At 37.7% G+C, this 20,995-nt stretch overlaps 3 protein-coding genes across 4 annotated transcripts; all 3 read left to right on the plus strand.

Moving 5' to 3' along the window:
* Nucleotides 1-484: 484 nt before the first annotated feature.
* Nucleotides 485-4,459, plus strand: LOC127074440 (uncharacterized). 2 transcript variants are annotated; one of them, XM_051015764.1, is made up of 2 exons: nucleotides 485-928; nucleotides 2,943-4,459. In XM_051015764.1, exon 2 carries the CDS (start codon nucleotides 2,948-2,950, stop codon nucleotides 4,448-4,450), a length of 1,503 nt encoding a protein of 500 aa, XP_050871721.1. In that variant the 5' UTR covers nucleotides 485-928; nucleotides 2,943-2,947; the 3' UTR covers nucleotides 4,451-4,459. The 2 variants fall into 2 exon arrangements, with proteins under 2 accessions (XP_050871721.1, XP_050871722.1); XM_051015765.1 differs by having other exon boundaries at nucleotides 485-819.
* A 1,203-nt stretch (nucleotides 4,460-5,662) lies between these two features.
* LOC127136606 (uncharacterized) lies at nucleotides 5,663-8,025 on the plus strand. The gene is made up of 2 exons (XM_051063144.1): nucleotides 5,663-7,891; nucleotides 7,996-8,025. The coding sequence occupies exons 1-2, from the start codon at nucleotides 5,663-5,665 to the stop codon at nucleotides 8,023-8,025; spliced, it is 2,259 nt and encodes a 752-aa protein (XP_050919101.1).
* An 873-nt stretch (nucleotides 8,026-8,898) lies between these two features.
* Nucleotides 8,899-11,832, plus strand: LOC127074439 (uncharacterized; the record flags this gene model as incomplete). The annotated part of the gene is made up of 1 exon (XM_051015763.1): nucleotides 8,899-11,832. A coding segment is annotated over exon 1 (2,934 nt), but the record flags the coding sequence as incomplete, so codon positions are not given.
* Between the last annotated feature and the right edge of the window lie 9,163 nt (nucleotides 11,833-20,995).

The raw sequence follows: 20,995 nt of genomic DNA on the forward strand, positions 1-20,995 counted from the left end.
TATCAATTTGTCTGTTTTGCTGTGCAAATTGTCATCGTTTTTATCGCGTTCGTGTCGCTCGATTTTATCGTATTTTAATCGTGTGCCGTTTAATATTATTTGTGCTTAATATTAATTGTGTTTAGTTGTTAATTAGTTTATTTAATTAGGATTAATATTATATTAGTTTATTATTATTATTATTATTATATAATATATAAATTATATTATTAATTTATATTAGATATTTTTTAGATTTCTTATTGTTTAAGTAATCTAAATATATATTATTAATTTATGTTAGATATTTTTTAGGTTTCTTATTGTTTAAGTAATCTAAATATATATTATTAATTTATGTTAGATATTTTTAGGTTTCTTATTGTTTAAGTAATCTAAATATATATTATTAATTTATGTTAGATATTTTTTAGGTTTCTTATTGTTTAAGTAATCTAAATATATATATATAGATGTGGTTAGTAAGAAAAAAGGAAAAAAAGAGTGGATCAGTAAGGAAAAAACGTGTGGTGAGAGAAACAGAGAATTGAAAAGAAATATTTTTCCAAAAGCATTACCATATTTTCACTTGTTCTTCATTTTCGGTAACCCAAAATCGTCCCGATTATTCACCGAAACACAAAACCGATTTCATATCTTTGAAGTTCGTTGAGTCCAGGTCACAAATATCCAAGGTTCATTTCATTCCGGCGTCGTTTCACCGATCAAAAGCGACGTTGAAGTCAGGTACTCACGAAGGCAGCCAACACTGCGTCGGTGACGGTTTCCAGCTTTCGGTCGATCATTTGGACGATCAGAAGTTCATCCTCTTCACACAAGGTAATATTCTTCACTTATCTTTGAAATCGGAGCCAGCACTGCGTCGGTGACGGTTTCCAGCTTTCGGTCGATCATTTGGACGATCAGAAGTTCATCCTCTTCACACAAGGTAATATTCTTCACTTATCTCTGAAATCGGCAAAGTTCCGGCTTGCCGACATGTGTTTTAATATATTATTTATCTATATATATATATATATATATATATATATATGTATATATATATATATATATGTATATATATATATATATATGTATATATATATATATATATACATATATATATATATATATATATATATATATATATATATATATATATATATATATATATATATATATATATATATATATATATATATATATATATATATATATATATTACTTTTGTCTATTATATATTATTTGTCTAAATGTACATATATATTATTTTTGTCTACTATATATTTATTGTCTAAAATATATATATATATATATATATATATATATATATATATATATATATTACTTTTGTTTGCTAAATATTGTTTATCTTTTATTATTATTTTGCAGATATGTTTTATTTAAATGTTAGTTAAATTAATTATTTATTTAAATGTTTATTTTAATTAAATGTTTATTTATATCAAATGTTTATTTTGTCTAAAGTAAATGTTTATATTGTTTTTTTATATTTTTATGTTGTTACTAACCGTTTCGTTTCAGTTTCAGCTCGATTAATTCCACTAACTATCCGTAATACTAACTATTCATAGCTAACTGTGTTGTAATAATTTACTTTCTCGCATTTTTTATGTTCTGTATTGTGTGTTTAATCGTATTGTTCACGTTTTATGTTAAAAAACCGAAAAATCCAAAAAAGAGAAACTCGATGCGATTCCAACGGTCGCTGTTTAAGAAACCCTTTTCACACACTCATAAGCTTACTCTTGGGCTTTCCTGTAATGAGCCCATTTACTTATTTCTTTAGGGTCTAGGCTCGTTCAAATCTAAAATCAACAAAACAGACTTTCCCCTTTTCTTTTGGGAGAACTACGTGGATTCTGATTTCTCCATTAAACCCTTTTCTTTTGACAAAACAGACTTTATCGAGTCCAAAAACAATAAAATCAAGTTCTTTTCTCATCTCCCCAATCAAACGATCAAAGCGAAAAAAGCAAAGCATTCACATAAACATAAGCAAAAAGATTCCTGTGGAGTACCACAGATGTAGAGGGTGCTAATACCTTCCCTTTGCATAACCAACCCCCGAACCCGTAACTCTAAAGGGATTTATCGTTATTTTTCCCTTCCTCTTTTTGGATAAAATAAAAGACGGTGGCGACTCTTGCATTTAAAATATTTTTCAAACGGGTTAAGTTCAATCAATACTTAATCTCGTGAAAAATCCCGCCGCGACAGAATGGCGACTCTGCTGGGGACACAATGATTAAACTTATTTGAGGGTTTAGCCTATCTTTGCTTGTTTATATGTTTGCTTTGTGGATATTTGCTAAATTGTATTGTTTGTAATGTTTGTTATTTTGGGTTTTGGGGGATACTTGTGATAAATCCTATACCCGGATTTGGGGCACATTTGAGATAGGATGGATGATAATTCAGGTTGACTTGATAGGAGACAATCCTTACCGAGTTGACTTGAGCCTTTGTCCGCTTGGTGGAGGCCTCTTTGAGGGTGATATTGCTAAACAAGTCATTTGTGAGGCATTGTTGCTTTCGACGGGCCCGTGAAGCCAAGGACCTTAGTTTACCTTTACCCCATCTTGGCCTTACTTAGGATGTGATGCGGTGACCACTTCGGACCAAAAGTCTGGTTTGGTTGATACGCGATATCACACTCAAGCGAGATTCTTTTGAGAATAATATTGGAAAGCGAGCAGTTGCTTAACCCGGTATTATCCGAAGAAGGATCCATAACCTTGGGAACTTTTAGAACCCGTTTGGCAGGTGAACCTTAGAACTTATCTTGGGGCGTTATCCTAAACTCCATGCTGGTGATGAACTTTGAGCCTTGTATTGTTTAACCATGTTTGTGTTTGTTGCATTCATGCATGACATGCATTCATTCCCATCATTTCAACCTTTTTCCAAGGAACTTAAAGTGAGGATTGCAAATATTGCAGGAAACATGGATTTTGGACAGAGAAGTGTGAAAAAGTACAATCTCATCAATCCAAAGATAGATGAACTAAAGAAACTGGTTTCTTCGATCGCAGATCCTATTGGTTTCAGAGACAGATATGGGGCACTTATATCTTTATTGACACTTAGGATGGAAGAAGGGTTATTGCAGACATTAGTACAGTTCTATGATCCAGTATATCACTGTTTCACATTCCCAGACTATCAACTCATGCCTACATTGGAAGAGTATGCCCAGTTGCTTCACATCCCAGTTGCTGATACAGTACCTTTCTCTGGTTCAGAAAAGTTACCCGAGCACAGTTCTCTTGCAAAAGTGTTGTACATGAAGAAGTCAGAATTCAAGAATAACTTCACCACCAAAGGAGGACTTCCAGGTTTCACTGCCAAGTTCTTAATGGGGAAGGTTTCTTATTTTGCCAGTCAAGGTTGTGATATTATTGTGGAGCATCTGTTCGCCTTGTTGATCTACGGTTTGTTACTATTTCCTAATATTAAAGGTTTTGTGGATTCATATGCTATACGCATCTTCCTAAGTGGTAATCCTGTTCCAACTTTGCTCGGAGACACCTATCATTCCATCCATTACCGTACTTTGAAAGGAGGAGGAACCATAGTCTGCTGTATACCGTTACTCTACAAATGGTTTGTCTCTCATCTTCCTAAGTCAGCTACTTTTTGGGATCGCAAGTCAGGACTTCAGTGGTCACAGAGGATTATGTCTCTTACCCAGTCAGATATTGCATGGTATAGTAGAGTTTTAGACGATGTGAAGATCATTGATAGTTGCGGGGAGTTCCCCAATGTGCCCCTCATGGGCACAAAGGGAATCATTTCTTATAATCCAGTACTTGCTAGGAGACAACTCGGTTACCCTATGAAGGACAAGCCTCCTAACATTCTTTTAGAAGGTATTTTCTTGAGGGATAACGAGGAGGACCCTACCATGAAAGAGAGAGTAGTAAGAGCTTGGCATCGTGTTTGTCGCAAAGGGAGACTTGAATTGGGTAAGAAAGATTGTACCTCCTATGAGCCGTACCTCCAGTGGATCAGAGCCAGATCTATACAGTTGAAAATGCCATACCCACATCATGATCCTATCAAACCCGCTCCGTTGAAGACCCTCTACCTTCCGCTAGATGACAAAGAAGAACTCCAAGCCACCTTGGAGAGGGTCGAGAAAGAGAGAGATGCTTGGAAGATTAAGGCCCAGGTGCTCGAAATGGAAAATGAAGAACTTCAGAGACAGTTAAAGGAGCAGAGTGGAGAAGATCGTGCAGGTAAATGTCCAAGGGTGCAAGAGGATTTATTTTCCTCAGGCACAACAGATTACTCCCAGATTCCACAGTCCTCAGGTGCATGGAAAGGTCTTGTAGACAGTTTGGTGAAGGAGAAAGCTTTTATGCAGAAGGCCTATGAAGAAAGAATTGAGAGACTTGAAGGACAACTCCTACTTGTTTATGCTCGTCCTGATGACACATGTCCTTAAATGGTTTTCTTGGTTGTATTTTGGGTTGATAACTTTGTATATTTTGATAAAAATGCTTAAAATGAAAATTTTTGTTTTGTTATAAAAAATGTTTGCAATTCTATCTTTTCCTTCACTTAGAGTTCCTTGGAAAATCATTCATTTTGCATATCCATGCATCACGTGCATACAGGTTGTCTGTCTTGGTCCAGTCTTCTAACAGTTGCTTCACACAAGCAGATCCATTTCAAGCTGACGCATAATTACAACACAAGAGCCAACTACAAAAGAAGAATGGAGATAACAGATAACGAGAACCGAGAATTGAAAGCTCAGGTTGACCGCCTTTCTGCTATGGTCGAGACATTGATAGCAAACCAAGCAGCCCAAGCTGCTCAACTTCAAACAGCACAAGCTCAGGTTGCCGAAGCACAAGATGCACAGATCCAGGCGCAAGCACAGGCAGCAGAGATGCGCAACCAAATGTTAACCGCCCGTCTACAAGCAGAGGAAGTCCAGGCTAGGGCTCAAGTTCATAATTCAGGACAGACTTCGGCACAGAATCAACCTCAAATTCAGAATCAGACAACAGCAGCACCCGTCACTACAGTCATCACTTCAGAAATCAACGCTGTCCCAGTCACTTCTGTTACCATCACAGCATCCCGTCCTTGGGAAATACCCAGGGATCTTAATCAAGATAGATATCAACAAGAGTTCGTTCCACCAAATGCTCCTGTCTTCACTAATGTGCCTCCCGTTGTTCATTATACTCCTCACCTAGGAGAACCTGTCTATCACGGCCCTACCCCAAGTGAGGATCCTGGTCTCAATGATAGAATGGATGAATTCCAGGATCAGTTTGCGAAATTACAAAAAGAGATAAAAGCTCTTCGTGGGAAAGAACTGTTTGGCAGAGATGTAAATGATATGTGTTTGGTTCCAGACGTAAGGGTGCCAGCAAAATTTAAACTACCAGAATTTGAAAAGTACAAAGGAAGTTCTTGTCCACAGACCCATTTGGTTATGTACGTGCGAAAGATGTCAATGTACACCAACGACCAAAGGATGCTCATTCATTGTTTTCAAGACAGCCTTACCGGTGCAGCTTTACGCTGGTATATGGGATTAGACAGTTCTCAGATCAAGACTTTCAACGATTTAGGCGAGGCCTTTATCAAACATTACAAATACAACCTTGATAATGTGCCAGACCGAGATCAGTTGAGGTCCATGCAACAAAGAGAAAAGGAGACATTCCGTGAATACGCACAAAGGTGGCGCGAAATTGCAGCACAGGTTGTTCCACCTATGGAAGAAAAGGAGATGACGAAAGTGTTCTTAAAGACTCTTGATACTTTTTATTACGAGAGGATGATTGCAAGCGCTCCTACAGACTTTACTGACATGGTAAACATGGGAGTCCGTTTAGAGGAAGCAGTTCGAGAAGGGCGTCTAGTTAGAGAAGGAAGTTCATCTTCAAGCGGGGCAAAGAGGTACGGCGGTTTTATGAAAAAGAAGGAACAAGAAACTAATGCTGTGTCCTATAATCATCCAAGAAGGATCAATTATCCTTACCATTCCCAACACCAACATATAGCAGTCGTGACTCCAGTAATCACTTCCGCTCCAGTTCAAGTCCAATACCCTCAGCAGCGTACCAACCGCTTCCAACAGAATACTCAGTATCAGCAACAACATCAACCTCAACAACATCAACATCAGTTACAACAACGTCCACCACAGCAACAAAGAAGAACCAATTTTGATCCAATTCCGATGTCATATGCAGAATTGTATCCAGCTTTGATCACTAAAAACCTTGTGCAACCACGACCACGACCTCCTGTACCAGAAGTGCTACCTTGGTGGTACAAGCCAGAGGTATCTTGTCCCTTTCATCAGAATGCTCCAGGTCATGACTTAGACAACTGTTTTGCTTTAAAGTTGGAAGTACAGAAGTTGACAAGAGCAGGTATCCTGACCTTCAAGAGCATGGGTCCCAATGTGAAGGACAATCCAATGCCAAGTCATGGTCCTTCATCAGTGAACAATATAGAAGTTTGTCTCAATGAACAACGTGTTACGAAGATAGAGGATATTCGGCGGTCTTTGGTTGAAATTCATTCTGTTTTATGTGCTCATGGTCTATTCCAACATGACCACCAGATCTGTGGTACATGTTCAGTTAATTCAAGAGGTTGTAGAAAGATTCAAGATGATTTGCAAGGCGTCCTTGATCAAGGTTTGATTCAGACTTCTAGACAAGTGAGTTCTCCAGAATCACAAGAACAAGAGGTGAATGTCATCATTCCTTGCTTCAACATTCCAGAGAAAGTAGAGATAGCTTATCATCCGAGGGAGCCAGTGGTGATTTGCCCTCCGGGCCCAATGCCTTACATTTCAGATAAAGCGGTCCCCTACCGCTATGCAGCAACTATTATTGAGAACGGTAAAGAGGTCGAGATTAAAACCTTAGCCTCAGTTACCAATATCGCAGCAAATAGCCGAATGACGCGCAGTGGCCGCGTGTTCGCTCCGCCGGTTATCCCAAGTAGAAATGTTGAGAAAGATCCAGTAGTCGTGGTACCAGTGACAAGAGAAGCAGAAGGGAAAACAAGCAATTCAACCCTTGATAAAGAAACAGATGAACTACTTAGAATTATCAAGCTCAGTGACTACAAAGTGGTAGATCAGTTGCTACAAACACCGACAAAAATCTCGATCCTGTCCTTATTATTGAACTCAGCTGTCCACAGAGAAGCACTACTGAAGGTGCTTGATCAAGCCTTTGTAGAACAGGATATAACAGCAGAGCAGTTCAACAATGTTGTAGGCAGCATCACTTCGTGCAATGGCTTAGGCTTTTGTGATGAAGAACTGCCAGAAGAAGGAAAGAATCACAACTTCGCTCTCCATATCTCAGCCAATTGTCAAGGGGATTCTTTGTCTAATATCCTAATTGACACCGGTTCATCTCTGAATGTCATGCCCAAGTCTACCTTGGTGAAGCTAAAGTACAAAGGGGGGCAAATGCGGCACAGTGGAATTATTGTGAAAGCGTTCGATGGATCAAGAAAATCAGTCATTGGAGAAGTTGATTTGCCTATTGGTATTGGACCACATGTATTCCAGATCACTTTCCAGGTTATGGATATAGTGCCAGCTTATAGCTGTCTGCTCGGACGCCCATGGATTCATGAGGCGGGTGCCATTACATCCACGTTACACCAGAAATTAAAATTTTTCAAGAATGGGCAAATAGTGACGGTTAATGGGGAGCAGGCTATGCTGATTAGCCACCTTTCATCGTTTAGTGTGATAGAAGCAGACAAAACGGCTGTTCAAACTCCATTTCAGGCCCTGACCATCGATGATTACAAGAAAAGTGAAGGTTCAATCGCGTCATTCAAAGACGCCCAGCAGATTGTCAAGACAGGTCCTACAGAAATATGGGGCAAGGTGATAGAGTTGTCAGAAAACGTTAACCATGCAGGATTAGGCTTTGTTGATGGAAAACAAGTGCAGACTTCAGTGGTGCGACCTTTCAAAGATATCTTTCACAGCGGTGGGTTTATCAACATGGTAGCAGTTGAGGAGGATACTTTTGAGGGAAAGACAGAAGACGAAGGCCCCAGATTTGTGACACCAGGAGTAGTTATGAAGAACTGGACCGCAGTTGACATCCCACATTGTGTCCACATATCAAAGTAATTAAGCTTTTCAGTTTTCAAAAATCTTCCGCTTTAGCCCAAAGCGCGAAGCATTAATTTTGTAAAATGGGCACTTTTGTCAAAAACGTACTATCCATGAAAAAGATCTTTTGTGTTCCTATACACTTGTGTCCTTTTATCTTCTCAGCTTTTTCGGAAAATGGTAACACAAAAAAAAAACCTTAAAAAGAACACATTTTTGCATGTCATGGTCAGTCCTCTAAAAACAATTGTTTGTACAGGTTACTTAAACCCGTTGAACACAATGACATCATGCCCTCTCCCAACTTTGAACATTCTGTATTCGAAGCTGAAGAGGAAGAGTGGGATGAGATTCCAGAAGAGGTCGCCCGCCAGCTTGAAAATGAAGAAGACACTATTCAGCCATACAAGGAGCCTTTGGAAACAGTCAACTTGGGTTCGGAAGAAAATGTGAAAGAAGTCAAAATTGGAGCATTGTTATCCCCACAGGTCAAGGAGCAATTGATCAGCCTGTTGAAAGAGTATGTAGATGTGTTTTCTTGGTCTTATCAAGATATGCCTGGTCTCGACACTGACATCGTAGAGCACAAGCTACCTTTGAAGCCAGAATGTCCACCGGTCAAACAGAAATTAAGAAGAACACATCCAGATATGGCCGTCAAAATTAAAGAAGAAGTTCTGAAGCAAATAGATGCTGGTTTTCTTGCCACTTCAGTGTATCCAGAGTGGATAGCAAATATTGTGCCAGTTCCTAAGAAGGACGGGAAGGTACGAATGTGTGTCGACTATTGTGACTTAAATAGAGCAAGCCCAAAGGATGATTTCCCCCTGCCTCACATTGACATGTTGGTAGACAATACATCAAAGTTTGACATATTCTCCTTCATGGACGGATTCTCCGGGTATAACCAGATCAAAATGGCTCCCGAAGACATGGAAAAAACTACATTCATAACACCATGGGGAACATTCTGTTATCAAGTGATGCCGTTTGGGTTGAAGAACGCAGGTGCTACTTACCAGCGAGCCATGACAACGCTCTTTCACGACATGATGCACAAAGAGATTGAGGTTTATGTGGATGACATGATCGCGAAGTCTCGTTCAGAAGAAGGTCACTTAGTGGATCTATTGAAGCTGTTTCAACGATTGAGGAAGTTCCGTCTTCGCCTCAATCCGAACAAATGCACATTTGGCGTCAGGTCAGGTAAACTCTTGGGCTTCATTGTCAGCCAAAAAGGCATTGAAGTTGATCCAGATAAAGTAAAAGCTATCCAAGAGATGCCCGCACCAAAAACAGAAAGGCAAGTGAGAGGTTTTCTAGGACGATTGAATTACATATCCCGGTTTATTTCTCACATGACTGCCACTTGTGAACCTATCTTCAAATTGCTGAGAAAGAGTCAGAATTGTGTTTGGACAGAGGATTGTCAGAAAGCATTTGACAGTATCAAAGAGTACCTCATGGAGCCTCCTATCTTGTTACCACCTGTTGCTGGAAGACCGTTGGTTATGTATTTGACAGTGCTTGAGAATTCTATGGGCTGTATTCTGGGTCAACAAGACGAAACTGGAAAGAAAGAGCATGCCATTTACTACTTAAGCAAGAAATTTACTGACTGTGAATCACGATACTCCTTACTCGAGAAGACATGTTGTGCATTGGCTTGGGCTGCTAAGAGATTGAGGCAGTATATGTTAAGTCACACCACTTGGTTGATATCCAAAATGGATCCAATCAAGTACATTTTTGAGAAGCCTGCACTCACTGGTAAGATTGCAAGATGGCAGATGCTGTTATCAGAATACGACATTGAGTATCATACCCAGAAAGCTATCAAGAGCAGTGTGTTGGCTGAGTACCTTGCTCACCAACCCGTTGAAGATCACGATGATAATGAGGATGAGTTTCCTGATGAAGATGTCATGTTCCTAAAATCCAGAGATTGTAAAGAGCCACTTCCTGAAGAAGGGCCTGAACCAGATTCTCAATGGGGTTTAGTATTTGATGGAGCTTCCAACGTTTATGGACATGGAGTAGGTGCAGTCATTATCACTCCAGAAGGTTCTCATATTCCTTTCACGGCAAGAATTTGCTTTGAATGTACAAACAACATTGCTGAATATGAAGCCTGTATCATGGGTCTTGAAGAAGCCATTGACCTCCGCATCAAAAATCTTACTGTTTATGGTGACTCAGCGTTAGTTATCAATCAGATCAAAGGAGAATGGGAAACACGCCACCCTGGCTTGATCCCATACAAAGACTATGCAAGAAGATTGTTGACTTTCTTCACCAAGGTTGAATTGCATCACATTCCTCGGGATGAGAATCATATGGCGGATGCTCTAGCTACGTTGTCTTCAATGTATCAAGTGGGTTTTCCAAACGAAGTACCCAGAATTGTGATCAAGCGACTTGATAGACCAGCACATGTGTTTACAGCTGAGGCCAGTTTTGATGATAAACCATGGTACCACGATATCAAGCATTTCCTTCAGACTCAGGAGTATCCTCTTGGAGCAACAGAAAAAGATAAAAAGACTTTGAGAAGATTGTCAGGCAGTTTCTTCCTTAATCAGAATGTGCTCTATAAGAGGAATTATGACATGGTCTTACTCAGATGTGTTGACAAAAAGGAAGCAGAAATGTTGATGAAAGAAGTTCACGAAGGGTCCTTTGGTACTCATGCAAACGGCCACTCTATGTCAAGAAAGATGTTGAGAGCTGGTTACTACTGGTTGACCATGGAATCAGATTGCTGCAAATTTGTAAAGAAGTGTCACAAATGTCAGATCTACGCTGATAAGGTTCATGTACCACCAACCTTTTTGAATGTGATTTCTGCTCCTTGGCCATTCTCAATGTGGGGCATTGACATGATCGGTATGATTGAACCCAAAGCTTCCAACGGACACCGTTTCATTCTCGTGGCAATTGATTACTTCACCAAATGGGTGGAAGCAGCTTCGTATGCAAAGGTGACAAAGCAAGTGGTGGTCAGATTCATCAAAAATAATCTCATTTGCCGATATGGCATTCCAAACAAGATCATCACTGACAATGGCTCCAATCTGAACAACAAAATGATGGATGAATTATGTGAAAGTTTCAGGATCGAGCATCACAACTCTTCTCCTTACCGTCCCAAGATGAATGGGGCAGTTGAAGCTGCAAATAAGAATATCAAGAAGATCATTCAAAAGATGGTTGTTACCTACAAAGATTGGCATGAAATGCTGCCTTTTGCACTACACGGATATAGAACATCAGTCCGTACTTCAACTGGGGCAACCCCATTTTCACTTGTATACGGTATGGAAGCTGTGTTACCGATAGAGGTTGAAATTCCATCAATGAGGATACTAATGGAAACTCAGTTGTCAGAGGCTGAATGGTGTCAAAGCAGATACGATCAGTTGAATTTGATTGAAGAAAAAAGAATGACTGCCTTGTGCCATGGACAGTTATATCAAAAGAGAATGAAGCAGGCATTTGATAGGAAGGTTAAGCCGAGAGAATTCAAAGAGGGTGACCTTGTACTCAAGAAGATGATACTATTTCACAATGATTCTAGGGGCAAGTGGACTCCTAACTATGAAGGACCCTATGTTGTCAAGAAAGCCTTCTCAGGCGGTGCTTTAATTCTTACAAACATGGATGGTGAAGAGCTTCCACGTCCCGTGAATACAGATGCAGTCAAGAAATACTTCGCCTAAAAAATGAAAAGAACAGCTCGCTAAGTTGAAAACCCGAAAGGGCGGCTTAGGCAAAAATGAGCGTCTCGGTGGACTGAAAACCTGAAAGGGCGGTCCAAGCAGAAATTAGAGACATAAAAAAACAAAGAGAATATTATCCCGGTAGATTGAAAACCCGAAAGGGCAATCTAGGCAAAAGTTAGGGATTTCAGGCAAGTAACTGCATAACAGAGATAAGATCATTGAAGTATCAGAATATTTTCAACAGTTCTCCAACTTTCTCAAGGCTGCAATACAGGTCAAAAGTGGAAGAGAGAATGATGTCATTGTAGTTCAACGTACCCTTTTTCCACGAAATTACCATTTTCCAATTTGTAAAGATCTATGGAATCACGCTGTTGGCTGATTACCATCCTATCAAATCAATTTGAGCCTTTCTATATTTCTTGGCACTCTTAATTTTCATTTCAATTTACGAAAGTTCTTTTACTTTGACAGATATGTTTTGAAACAAAAGTTTTGAATTAAAAACAGTTTTTGAAAAATATAAAGATTATTTATTTTGATTTGTGGACATCAATAAAAGGATTGAGACATGTGGTCCCAGTAATTCTGAAATCATGTGATTCCAACTAGACATGTTCATATTACTATCCTTATATGTATATGATGAAAAAATCTCCACAGGTGTCTTGGCAGTAATATTTCTCCAGCAGAGGTTGTGATTCTGGATATCCCCAGCTATGCTTCCTAGTTTTCCTCAAGAGATCATGCAAGAAATATTTCAAGAAGTTTATTCCCTTCACTTGGGGCATGAAGACTCCCCAGTTAATTGATCATGAAGACTCCCCAGTTTAATTGATCATGAAGACTCCCCGGTTAATTGATCATGAAGACTTTGATCCAGGTTTTAAGTTACAGATTTGGCCTATGGGATTACTACAGGTATTTCCCCAGTAATTTATTAAAGCGGGATCAGCAATGTCCCCAGCAGAGGATGAGAAGGAAGATTTGATTTCCCTGAGCAGGAGTAATACAGAGGTCTCCATCCCTCAGCGAGTGAAGAAAGTTGATATTCAGAAACTACAGGGAATCTCCTGTTGTTCTCTGTCCATTCAATAGAAGGATATGTCTCCTCCTCAGTAATGTTTTGTAGTAAAATAAGAGTGTGTTATGCATTTTAAGCAAATTCAAGAATTGCAGGATTTCTCCTAAATTCTCATTTATATTCAAAGGTCAGACATCACTGTTCCCCGGCAGAGTCTCCTAGAGGAAAGATCTCGTAACCAGATATCAGACACCATAATCCCCTGCAGAGTCTTCAGATATAGAAAGTCTCCATGATAATTAAAGCAAAAAAATCAAGGATAGATTTCCCCTATATTCTTATTCCCTGGAAAGATACCACCTATCCCCAGCGGACTTTATCCCCAGCAGAGTCTTCCAGAAGAATAATCCCTTCTGCATTATCAGCAAATTCAAGAATTGCAGGACTTCTCTTACAATATCATCTTATTTCCAGAGGATAACACCTTGTATCCCCAGCGGAGTCCTCAGAAAGGTCCAATCCTCATATACCTCACAAATTCAAGAACCACAGGGAATCTCCTGCATTTTTGAAGTAGAAGGCGTCTCCATTCTTCTACAGAATCCTCAGCAGAGACAGACTTTTAAAGAAACCCGGATATGGTGCTCTTGTACCAATTCCCCAGCAAGTCTTTGTACTACTCCCTAGCGAGTCTCAGTGCAAATCTCCAGCAAGTCCTTATGCAGCTGTTAACATTTTTAGTTATTCCTAGTTTTGTCTGTCCATCATGCATTCATTACTAAATATTCATGCATATCTATGACATATCATGCTTGCATTCATATGCACCTTGTTTCCTTGTTTATATTGTGGGTTGAGTCAATCTCTCCATATAGAGTATCCTCATAAGCAGCAAAATACCTTTTATTGGTCATGTTCCCCACAAAGATCTATGCCTCGTGGAAGATGGTTGTTTCAGTTGTAAATCCTGATGAGTTCATTCCTCTTCAGTTGAAGTCTTGTTTGACCGTTTCATTCTAAGTTCTATCCTAGTTTGAACCTCGTGTCTCCAGATAAAGCTCAGAAATTGCCAGTAAAAGAAGGCAACAATATAGTCTTTGTGACTCTCATTCAGTAAAACAGACATGACAGATATTGTGTCCAAGTCCTTTATACCTTCATCTTTGAGTTGGTACCCGTTACAAACTTGAGTTACCTACATCCATGAGTGGTAACCTTTGTTATCCCTCAGATAAATTAATTACTATCTCCATCTATGAGTTGATAACATCCTCACAGAAAGTTCCATGGTTCTACCTGCAACTTTGAGCTGGTAGCGTGCTTTCGTCTTTGAGTTTAGCACAGATTCCTTTTGATTCCACCTTCGTCTTTGAGTTGGTGAAGTACCTGCAACTTTGAGCTGGTAATATGCATTCATCTTTGAGTTCGCACATTTTCCTGTGATTCCATCTTCGTCTTTGGGTTGATGGAGTACCTTCATCTATGAGTAGGGTATGTTTGATCCTTGTTGAACTGATAGTGTGCTTTCATCTTTGAGTCTGCACAGATAACTTCTGATTCCATCTTCGTCTTTGAGTGGATGGAGTACCTTCATCTATGAGTTAGGTACATTTTGTCCTTCCACCGTCATCTTTGAGTCGGTAATGATAAACATCTCCAGGAGAATATGTTCTAAATTCTTTTAAACACCTTTGTCAATGAATCGGTGGTTGCCCTCAACTTTGAGTCGGCATTTCTCTGTCTACCTCATCAATGAGTTGGTAGTGCGCATTCAACTGTAAGTCTGCACAATGATCCTTAGATCTGATTCTTCATCTACACCATCATCAATGAGTTGGAATTTGATTTCCCTAGCAGTGTTATTATCAATCTTTTGAAGCTTGCCTTCAACTTTGAGTTGGCATGTCCTGTTTACCTCATCAATGAGTGGGTAGTGAGCTGTCAACCATGAGTTAACGCAGCTCGATTCTTATTATGCCCTTGTTATACCTTCATCCTTGAGTTGGTATTCATCTTTTCTGTTACCTCCATCTTTGAGTTGGTAATGTACTGTCACATCAGTACTCTTGTTATATTGATCTTTTCCCACTTTCATCTATGAGATAGTGATGTATCGTCAACATTGAGTCGATATCTCTTTTACGCCATTCGATAGCCTCCGGCTATCTGGCCTAAGTTAATTAAATAGGGGCATCTGTCGCACCCCAAAATTTGACTTTGGCTTTGTTGACCACATCTTGATTAATCTCGTTGTCTCGTATTAATCTCAATTTCTTAAACTTCGCGTGACAATTGGTTTGATTAGGTTTTGTGTGTTTTCGTTGCTTACCGTGTTGTATTTCGTTGTTTTAGCAAAACCTGGCCGATATCGTTGCCTCGTATTTATCTCGCTTATCTCTGTTGTGCGTGGCATCGCTTCGATTAGGTTTTGTGCGTTTTTATCTATTTAATTGTTTGTTTGTCGGTATTTTGACTGTATTTCGAATATATTAGAGTTTTCGTATTGTCCGATTATTTGTGATTGTGTTTGTCAGCGTTTTCGTGATGTCGTGTTGATTTTATTATTGCCTAGGGTTGTTTATTTAATTACGTGTTGTGCCGTGTGATTTAATCGAGTCTGTTTGAGTCGTGTTGTTGATTTTACTGGTTTACCGGTTTACTGGTTTATTGGTTTTATCAATTTGTCTGTTTTGCTGTGCAAATTGTCATCGTTTTTATCGCGTTCGTGTCGCTCGATTTTATCGTATTTTAATCGTGTGCCGTTTAATATTATTTGTGCTTAATATTAATTGTGTTTAGTTGTTAATTAGTTTATTTAATTAGGATTAATATTATATTAGTTTATTATTATTATTATTATTATTATTATATAATATATAAATTATATTATTAATTTATATTAGATATTTTTTAGGTTTCTTATTGTTTAAGTAATCTAAATATATATTATTAATTTATGTTAGATATTTTTTAGGTTTCTTATTGTTTAAGTAATCTAAATATATATTATTAATTTATGTTAGATATTTTTAGGTTTCTTATTGTTTAAGTAATCTAAATATATATTATTAATTTATGTTAGATATTTTTTAGGTTTCTTATTGTTTAAGTAATCTAAATATATATATATATATATATATATATATATATATATATATATATATATATATATATATATAATATATATATATATATATATATATATATATATATATATATATATATATATATATATATATATATATATATATATATATATATATATATATATATATATATGTGGTTAGTAAGAAAAAAGGAAAAAAGAGTGGATCAGTAAGGAAAAAACGTGTGGTGAGAGAAACAGAGAATTGAAAAGAAATATTTTTCCAAAAGCATTACCGTATTTTCACTTGTTCTTCATTTTCGGTAACCCAAAATCGTCCCGATTATTCACCGAAACACAAAACCGATTTCATATCTTTGAAGTTCGTTGAGTCCAGGTCACAAATATCCAAGGTTCATTTCATTCCGGCGTCGTTTCACCGATCAAAAGCGACGTTGAAGTCAGGTACTCACGAAGGCAGCCAGCACTGCGTCGGTGACGGTTTCCAGCTTTCGGTCGATCATTTGGACGATCAGAAGTTCATCCTCTTCACACAAGGTAATATTCTTCACTTATCTCTGAAATCGGAGCCAGCACTGCGTCGGTGACGGTTTCCAGCTTTCGGTCGATCATTTGGACGATCAGAAGTTCATCCTCTTCACACAAGGTAATATTCTTCACTTATCTCTGAAATCGGCAAAGTTCCGGCTTGCCGACATGTGTTTTAATATATTATTTATCTAAATATATATATATATATATATATATATATATATATATATATATATATACATATACATATATACATATATATATATATATATAGATATATATATATATATATATATATATACATATACATATATATATATATATATATATATATATATATATATATATATACATATATACTATATATATATATATATATATATATATATATATATATATATATATATATATATATACATACATATATATATATATATATATATATATATATATATACATATACATATATATATATATATATATATATATATATATATATATATATATATATATATATATATATATATATATATATATATATATATATATATATATATATATATATATATATATATACTTTTGTCTATTATATATTATTTGTCTAAATGTACATATATATTATTTTTGTCTACTATATATTTATTGTCTAAAATATAAATATATATATATATATATATATATATATATATATATATATATATATATATATATATATATATATATATATATATATATATATATATATATATATATATATATATATATATATTACTTTTGTCTATTATATATTATTTGTCTAAATGTACATATATATTATTTTTGTCTACTATATATTTATTGTCTAAAATATAAATATATATATATATATATATATATATATATATATATATATATATATATATATATATATATATATATATATATATATATATATATATATTACTTTTGTTTACTAAATATTGTTTATCTTTTATTATTATTTTGCATATATGTTTTATTTAAATGTTAGTTAAATTAATTATTTGTTTAAATATTTATTTTAATTAAATGTTTATTTATATCAAATGTTTATTTTGTCTAAAGTAAATGTTTATATTGTTTTTTTATATTTTTATGTTGTTACTAACCGTTTCGTTTCAGTTTCAGCTCGATTAACTCCACTAACTATTCATAGCTAACTGTGTTGTAATAATTTACTTTCTCGCATTTTTTATGTTCTGTATTGTGTGTTTAATCGTATTGTTCACGTTTTATGTTAAAAAACCGAAAAATCCAAAAAAGAGAAACCCGATGCGATTCCAACGGTCGCTGTTTAAGAAACCCTTTTCACACACTCATAAGCTTACTCTTGGGCTTTCGTGTAATGAGCCCATTTATTTATTTCTTTAGGGTCTAGGCTCGTTCAAATCTAAAATCAACAAAACAGACTTTCCCCTTTTCTTTTGGGAGAACTACGTGGATTCTGATTTCTCCATTGCGCCTTGGAGATACGTAGGCATGAAGTCTACGACTTTATCGAGTCCAAAAACAATAAAATCAAGTTCTTTTCTCATCTTCCCAATCAAACGATCAAAGCGAAAAAAGCAAAGCATTCACATAAACATAAGCAAAAAGGTTCCTGTGGAGTACCACAGATGTAGAGGGTGCTAATACCTTCCCTTTGCATAACCAACCCCCGAACCCGTAACTCTAAAGGGATTTATCGTTATTTTTCCCTTCCTCTTTTTGGATAAAATAAAAGACGGTGGCGACTCTTGCATTTAAAATATTTTTCAAACGGGTTAAGTTCAATCAATACTTAATCTCGTGAAAAATCCCGCCGCGACACCGGGTGATCTCATTAGGAATCTCTTCAACATCATCTTCCTCTGCCTCAAATACAGGGAATTCAAAATTGGGAGATGGTGTTGGGTCATTATGTTCAATGGGTTTAGAAATCAACCTGCATAATGATTTTTGGATATGAAAAGCTTTAGAATTCAAACAAGGCAAATCATTATGCAGATGAGAAGGTTGATTCTATTTTATTTTTTAGGGTTTTATGTGATCACCAATTTCATGCAAAAACAAAAAGGGAAAATAAATGGGAAAAACAAACATTTAGCATGGATTTATTGAATGAAAATATCATTGTATTTATGTTCCAACAATGTCATCACTCCTCCTTTTGACATGGGAGAAGGGTTTTTAAACAAAGTGATCATTACGTTGACTTATGGATAACTGTTGGAATCTCCACAGCGACCCAATTGTTGCAGACCCCTCCAGGGATGATGAAATTGCCAGAATCCTCTGTATCTTCTTCTAAAACGGCAGCAGCCTCCTCATCTAGACCAGTGTGAATGAAACCTCCACTCTTGAATAGCCCTTGCTTGTTGAAAGTACCAGAAGAAAAACCTATGCCAGCCCGGGACTCGTTGTCTTCTAACTCAATCATTTTTCCTAAACCAGTGGTTGCACCACGCTCAATGGCCAGCTCTGCGTCTTTGTAGGAAGCAAATGAAGGAGCTCTTTTCTCAATAGGCTCACCAATAGATAACGCTTGGAAAGGAGTTCCAACTTCAACCTCAACATCTATATAAGAGAAGGAAGACAAATGGCTAACCAGGAGAGCCCTTTCTCCCCCTACCACCACCAGCTTCTTGTTTTTCACGAATTTCAATTTCTGGTGTAGGGTGGACGTCACAGCGCCTGCCTCGTGAATCCATGGTCTGCCTAAGAGACAACTATATGATGGGTGAATGTCCATAACCTGGAAGGTAATCTGGAAATCACTTGGTCCGATCTTGACTGGGAGATCAACTTCCCCAATCACAGTTTTGCGAAACCCATCGAAAGCCTTCACAACTACTCCACTCTGCCTCATGGGAGGCCCTTGATATGATAGCTTTGAGAGAGTGGACTTTGGCAATACGTTCAATGATAACCCGGTGTCCACCAGCACATTGGACATGGCGTCGTCTTTGCAATTCATAGATATATGTAATGCCAGGTTGTGATCTCTTCCCTCCTCAGGGAGATCGGAGTCACAAAAGCTCAAGTTGTTACAAGCAGTAATGTTTGCAACAATGTTATCGAATTTCTCCAAACTGACATCGTGATCCACATATGCCACATCCAACACCTTCTGCAGAGCCTCTCGGTGTGGTTCTGAATTTAAGAGTAAGGATAACACAGATATTTTGGATGGCGTTTGTAGAAGTTGGTCTACAACATTGTACTCGTTCCTTTTGATGAGTCTCAGCATCTCATCACAGTCTTCTTTCACATTGCCACTCGGGCCAACAAAAGTAGGAGTTTTCAATACAGAAGAGGGCTTAACAGTAAGTGCCGGATTCGGAGAGTTCACAGCGTTCCCGATCGGGCGTTCAACAAAATCAGCATTAATTTGAGGCTTCGGCGGTGCTGAAAATACACGGCCACTACGGGTTAAACCGCTAACATCGGCAATATTCACAACAGAAGAAGAGGGTAAGGACACCTCTTTCCCATTCTCTACTGCTACGGCGTTGTAGCGATAGAGAACTGCCTTTTCAGAAGAGTAAGGCACAGGATCAGCAGGCTTAATGATCAGAGCGGGAGAAGCCTTCTGCTTGCTACCATTGTACTTGATGATAACAAGCTCGGGTATCCGGAACACTGGGGAAATCACGTTGACCTCAGGCTCATTTTCATCAACATTCCTGTTTTGAAGGATCTCAATGACTCCTTCGTCCAACATTTCCTGAAGATCCTTGCGCACCTGGCAACAACCCAATCGGTTAACAGAGCAGACTCGGCATCTATCATGGTCATGCTCATAATGACTGTAGTCACACAACAAACGATGCATCTGGACCAGAGACTGTTGAATATGACTAACATATTTGACCTTGTATTTTTCCAGGGCAACCCTGGACCATGTTGACAGATTTCCCATGTTCGGGCAATGGGTTCTTCTTCACATTAGGGCCTACGTCCTCAAAACATAAAATACCACACCTCACAAGGTCTTGAACCTTGGTCTTCAAAGGGTAATAATTCTCCACGTCGTGGCCGGGAGCACCAGAATGGTAAACACAATGTAACTCAGGCTTATACCACCACTGGGGGTTAGCAGGTATAGCCGGTGGGTCTCTCGGAGTAATCAACTTCCTTTCTATCAAAGAGGGATATAACTCTGCGTTCGTCATAGGAATAGGATCGAAGGTGACCCTTTTCCTCTCGTAACTCGTGCTGGTTTGATTACTGTTTCGAGGCTGGTAGGCCTGCTGCTGCGGTCGGTGCTGTTGTTGCTGATATTGCAGATGTGGTTGCTGATTGTTACTATGTTGCTGATACTGTTGATTGTCTCTGAAAACAGGTTCTATATGAGCCACCTGGTGCTGGTTACTGGCGGGACGCACAGTCTTCCTCTTCACAGAGGGACTTCTTGGTTTCTTATGGGAGATCATAGCATGTGCCTCTCCATCTTTCTTCTTTGCAAACGCCCCATAACGTTTGGCAGA

The sequence above is a fragment of the Lathyrus oleraceus genome, chromosome 4, assembly GCF_024323335.1.
Source record: "Lathyrus oleraceus cultivar Zhongwan6 chromosome 4, CAAS_Psat_ZW6_1.0, whole genome shotgun sequence".
Lineage (NCBI taxonomy): Eukaryota > Viridiplantae > Streptophyta > Magnoliopsida > Fabales > Fabaceae > Lathyrus > Lathyrus oleraceus.